Source organism: Mesoplodon densirostris, chromosome 9 (genome assembly GCF_025265405.1).
Source record: "Mesoplodon densirostris isolate mMesDen1 chromosome 9, mMesDen1 primary haplotype, whole genome shotgun sequence".
NCBI classification, from domain to species: domain Eukaryota; kingdom Metazoa; phylum Chordata; class Mammalia; order Artiodactyla; family Ziphiidae; genus Mesoplodon; species Mesoplodon densirostris.
Genome location: NC_082669.1, coordinates 7,634,236 through 7,640,235, shown reverse-complemented (window position 1 = coordinate 7,640,235; position 6,000 = coordinate 7,634,236). Strand labels below are relative to the sequence as shown.

The 6,000-nt window shown below is 49.2% G+C and overlaps 1 protein-coding gene across 15 annotated transcripts in view; it reads left to right on the top strand.

The window, feature by feature from the left end:
• The first annotated feature begins 1,530 nt into the window (after positions 1–1,530).
• Positions 1,531–6,000, top strand: part of IKZF1 (IKAROS family zinc finger 1) — a 74,174-nt gene continuing 69,704 nt past the window's right edge. For all 15 annotated transcript variants that reach the window (XM_060107802.1, XM_060107801.1, XM_060107800.1 and 12 more), the window contains exon 1: positions 1,531–1,570. In XM_060107802.1, coding sequence (XP_059963785.1) covers positions 1,531–1,570 — 40 coding nt within the window. The remainder of the gene's footprint in view (positions 1,571–6,000) is intronic.

Here is a 6,000-nt window from a genome sequence, read left to right as displayed (position 1 = left end):
TGCTTCTGGGGCTAGTTTGTCTGGCTTTGCTTTTGGTGGACCCTCAGTCTTGGGGCTGAAACACAAGTGGGCCATTGGGGCCATTTTCCCTTCTGGGGTCACAGACTGTACCCCTAAGGCCCACACTTGCCTTGGAAATTCGAGTCACAGCTCAGACTAGTGCAATGGCTTTTTCAGGAATAGATGCAAACCGTTCCCCATCCAGAGCCAGTGCTGGTCATCCGTGTCCTCTTCCTGACTAGTACCGCCAGGACTGAAACTGAAAATCTGTATTCCGAGTGCACCATGATGGCTGTTACATACACACACACGTGGCCTCTGTCTGCTCAGAGCTGTAGCCTCCCCTGAGAGTGTCAGGCCCCCTGAACCTTCCTTCGCTGTGTAGGCATCTGCTGAGAACAGGCCTGAAAGCGCAGACACACACAGCTGAACAGGAGAGACAGAGGTGGTCCCCCAGAAGGAAGTGACCTGATTTCGAGTCAAAACAGGCTCCGCTGGCTGGGTGGAGAAGGCGCTCTTCTGAAGGTTGTCCAGCAGAGCACAAACAGGCAGACTTGGTGGAGGTCATCTGCTACTGGGCCCCAGCGTTCCTATCCACGGAGCCTCCAGATGTCACCTACAAGGGGTACCTGAGACCTGTGGGGTGCAGGCCAGGACCCTGAGCGCAGAACGCAGCCATCCCTCCCTCCTGCTCGGCTGACGTGGCCTCTGCCCGGTGTTTGTGGTGGCCGCGAGCAGAACGGTCCCCATCGCCACCCAAGGGCAGCTCCTCCAGGCTCGCTTTCTCTCTCTCCACCCGCCTGAGGAGCCAGCCACGTGTCAGCAGAACAGGAAGGTCTGGGCGCTCTCCGGGTCTGGTTTGGGTGCCGTCGTGAGGTTTCCTTCTCCCCGCGTCAGAGCCTGGCAGAGTCTCAGGCAGGGGCCCTGAAAGAGCGGGGGACAAAGCCAGCGGCGCGAGGCCCATCTGCCAGGCTGGAGGTGTATCTATTATTGATGGACGGAGCACGGTGGCTGCTCATATATGCAGCCCTGCCTGGGTAAATGAGACATTCTTCAGCAAATTGCTTCGTTTTTTGATTGCTGATTGTACGCGTGTCACCAAGCTGACTCAAGGTTCATCGATGCATGCTCAGTAAATTAGAAAGAACATAACTGTGGATCAGCCAAGAGAATGAATTCTGTGCCTACAATGACCCAGGGCCATTTAATTTTCTGCTTAATTTTGTTGCAGTCAGTTTGCATTTTGGGTTATTATGCAGTAGGAAATTAACAATAAATAACAAATTTGGTCCTCCTGTCCTCGTAATGATATTTTTATAAATCTTTGTAATGCTGTTTTTCAAAGGATCAAGGTCTGTGCCAGTCTGATACTCCAGCGAGTGTGTGAGGAGGAAAATGCATTATTCTTTGTAGATAGCCTCGCTGTTAAAGAGCTCAGCCCTTATCTCTCTTTCTCTCTCTCTCGTATCTTATGAGTAATTTGCTTTCAACTAAAATCCCTTCCTCTCTTTCTCAGATAACCCGAGGACCATGGATGCTGATGAGGGTCAAGACATGTCCCAGGTTTCAGGTGAGAGCTGGCGAGATGCCCATACGGGGAGTCCAGGAAGCCCGCTTCAGTGGGCGCCCAAAGCCAAGGTGCTTGCTGGGGGGTGGGGGAGGAAGAGGGCTGTCCTGCCAGAGGAAAGGCCAAGATGGAATTGGTATCCATGTTTTGCTTCAGCTCTTAGAGATTATCCCAATATGGCCACCTGGACCGAAAAATCTCCCTCCCAGATAAAACTGGTTTTCCTGTTACATCTGTGAGCGACTTGGAAAGGATTCAATCTATGTTGATACTCTTGGAGGGCAGAAAGGACAGGTGACCTGCCCTAGAGTCCAGACACAGGCCAGTGAAGGTGCTTGAAACAGAGAGAGAAAGATGGAGGGAGGAGGGGGAAGGGGACAAGGAGAAAGTCGATTGGAAAACAGGGTTTGGGGCACAATTCAGGATACTTGTTAAACGTGGCAACAACACTGCCCCAGTCACCGTAGGTTTATTTCAAGCCCTCTTGGACATAGCTCCTCCCATCCCGGGAGCTCCAGGGCCTGGGGCAGTCCTGGGAGATGAGGCCCAAGGTTGGACCACGCTGTCCTGCTGGGCGATGCCCGTGCGGTGGACCCCCAGCCCGTCTAGCCAAGCCTGCCCAGCTCCATATTCACAGACCCAGGAAGCCCACTGTCTGGCTAGCCCTGAACCTAGATGTGTCAGCAGCAGTCGGGTTTTCGGTATTTTATATTCTCCAGTCTCAGGCCCACGGTCAATCCCAGGTAAGCCTCTCTGCTAGAATGGCCCATGTGGTCCTCTGGGCATGGCCAGCCTGCCCCCATGGGTTTTCAGTTTGTGACTGAATTCTGCATCTGGGCCTCGGTCCGTCCTGGTGATGGATATCAGGGCTGAGCGTGTGGCTGCCACTGCCTGCTCGCTGCTCCCGGGAGATGGGCAGGAGGGGAGATTCAAGTTCCCTCCACCTGGAGACGGCCTCCTGCAGCCCACGGTCCCCCCTGCTGTGTCCCTGCCACTCCTGTCATTTAGAAAGTCTGGATTGAACTCCCCAGGCTGTGAAGTACCAGCAGACTCCTGGCTTTTCAGCTGCAGCATGTAGGCAGGTGACGGACAGTTGGTGGACGTGAACATTGGTCAACACGTTCGGCCTCATCTGTAGAAACGAAAGTTGTGTTGGATTAATCAGCCCAGGAGACGTGCTCGCACACAGGCACAGGGCGTCGCTGCCAATACTCGCTGCAGCGTTGGTGCTGATGCTGGAACACGTTGGTCCCTCCGTGCCCTTGTTCATTCAGCTCTGAACAGTGAGGGCCCTGTGGACACAGTCATGTGGAAAGACATCCAAGATGTACGTGAAGGTGAGAAAAGCCTGTTTCAGGATGATATGCAGAGTATGATACCATCCTTTGTAATGAAAACATATCACACACACACACACAGACTTTCCACGTGCCTGTATATACGTTTAGGAAAATTCTGGAGTGATACTTATTACACGTGCACTTCCTCTTAGAAGACTGAGGATGGAAGGAAGGAATGGGTTAGAGTAGAAGGGGGCGGAGACTTTGGTTTTCCGTCTTCTACCTGTCAGCATTGTTTGGATTTATTTCCCTTAAACACAGCCTTTGTTTCTTAAATGTAAGTAGAACAGCAACAACAATAAAACTATGTAAAAAAACAAAAATGTTTGCTCTTTGGAGCCTGTCCTTCAGCTTGGCCAGGATCTGATCGCTGCTGGTAGATGCAGTCTGAGCTGAAGGAGAGGTGAGTCCCATTCCCTGGAATTGCAGACCATGGCTAGAGGTGATGAGAGGGTCAGAAACACGGGATGTTAAACATCCCAAAGGCTCAAAGAGACCCCTTCGTGGTTTCTGATCCTCTGTGTTCCCTTGTCACCTTCTTCTTGGGTGGCTTCCAGATTGGCATCTTACATGATGCATTGAGGAGGGGACCCCTTGGATCCATGCAGACTCTGCTGTCCCAAAGGCAAAGCCGAAAGCCCGAGCCTGGGCTGGCATCTCTAGAAAGTTTTGTAGGAGAATGGCCAGTCAATATTCGGATCCCCTCAGTTGGTTACAAACATAACAAAACTCATTTTCTTCTGCTATTTTTCTTGCCCTTAACATTATGCTAAACACTCAATTTGTTTGGAAGTGGCTGAAGAGAAGGTTGGCAGGGGGTGGAGTCAAGAGTGAGGTTGGCCTGAAAAAGCCAAACTCTTCTTTGGTTTAAAAAAGATTCAAGATTTGGTCTGCAATTTACTTTTGCATACTCCTGGCAAAGGAAATGCTACTTTTAGTACTTTACACAAATAGTCCTTTGGATTGTGTCAAGCTTGGAGCATTCTAAACAGAGATTGGAGCATTTAAAGAGTTGTGCCCTTTTTTAAAATATATTTTTTAAATTTATTTATTTATTTTTTGGCTGCGTTGGGTCTTCATTGCTGCACGCGGGCTTTCTCTAGTTGCGGCGACAGGGGGCTACTCTTCACTGCGGTGCGCGGGCTTCTCACTGCGGTGGCTTCTCTTGTTGCGGAGCACGGGCTCTAGGCGTGCGGGCTTCAGTAGTTGTGGCTTGCAGGCTCAGTAGTTGTGGCTCGCGGGCTTAGTTGCTCTGTGGCATGTGGGATCTTCCCAGACCAGGACTCGAACCCATGTCCGCTTCGTTGGCAGGCAGATTCTTAAGCACTGCGCCAGCAGGGAAGCCCACATTGTGCCATTTTTACTAAAGATTTGAAGCATACTTTTTCTACTTCTCCAATACAATCCTTATAATGATCACTTTTCCTTTTTGATTTCTAAAATGGAGGAAGGTGGCAGTAAGTTGTACAATAAGGATGTACACTTAGCCAAACAGAAGTTGAATTTTTGATTTATATGAGGAATATGTTCTGAATCATCCCCTTTTCCCACAAAATTATTCCTTGTTATATGCTGCTCCCGAAAAAGAAAAATAGATTTTTTTCTCAGTTGAACCCTATGAAATTGCCACTATCACAGGTAAAAAAAGTTCCAACATCAGCAATTTCATAAGAGTCCACCTAATCTATGTGTACTACTCCCTTGAAAAATAGAGAAGTACTTAATACCTACCTTTTTTTTCAAACTACCTGTTTCTTTCTACCCTGGGGTTTATCCTAAATGTGGACTGAGCCCTGGTTTACAGGGTCTTGCATATAGTAGACACTCAATAAATATTTACCCACTTGCACCCACCAGAGTCGGGAAATGGTGTTGAATAGGCTTGGAGGAGAGTGTGTCTAAAGCAAAGCCATCCTTTCCTTTAGGGCACATCTCCTTCATTCTTTGGGTAAGTTTTCTATTGCTTTCTCTGTCTCTTTTTTATTTGGCACACTTTCCAAATTATTGGTTATGCGTGTGGTTTATGGTTTGTTTTGGGTCCTAAGGGAAGAGGCAGCCTGTGGGAGGACGGGAATTGTGAGGCCCGTATCAGCACCTCATCTGTGCCTCCAGCTCTGAGACCTGAAACTGTTCTCCATGCCTCCTGGACCACTGTGTGTCCTCTGCAAAGTGGGGGACTGGAGCCAGTTGAGCTTAGAGGATGCTCAGGCTCCTGGGGCCCTATGGGATGTTTTCTTAGTGGTTGTCTGTAATGTTCGTTGGAACAAGGAAATAAGAACTATGCTCTGTAGACATCCATTGCCTGCCTGGGAAATGAGGCTCATCTATGTTGACGTGTCAGTGCAAATGTCAGTCAGAGTAAATCACATTGATTGAGTGCTTGATACTGACCAAACACCACCCTCAGCATTTTTCTCCTTTCAACTTTACAAGACCCCCGTGAAGAAGACACAGGGACCATCTTCAATTCACAGGGAGCTGAGACTCACAGTTTCAATAACCAATCAGAAGTCCCATGGGAGCGAGACATGGCACTGAGCAGGAGCTTCCCCACTATTCTGTAGAGTCTGTTTTCTGAGTTGTTCTTTTTTTTTTTTTTTTTTTTTGCGGTATGCGGGCCTCTCACTGCTGTGGCCTCCCCCGTTGCGGAGCACAGGCTCCGGACACGCAGGCTCCGGACGCGCAGGCTCAGCGGCCATGGCCCACGGGCCCAGCCGCTCCGCGGCATATGGGATCCTCCCAGACCGGGGCACGAACCCGTATCCCCTGCATCGGCAGGCGGACTCTCAACCACTTGCGCCACCAGGGAGGCCCCTTCTGAGTTGTTCTTTACACCCAGGAATTATGTTCTCCTGGGTCACTGTGCATAGTAAAAGCTCATCCACTAGGGAGAAAGGGAATCACAGAACTTTGTTGGGTGAATTATAATCTACTTGAGGAATATTTGCTTGCTGTTGATAAGCTAATTATACAATTTTCTCATCTAATTTGCCCAAAATGCTTCTCGTAGGTAAAGCTTTATTTGAAACATGGGTAGTAGGTAACTTACATAGAAATTGGTAAGAAGTTTCTTTCATTTTTCTGAATAAATAA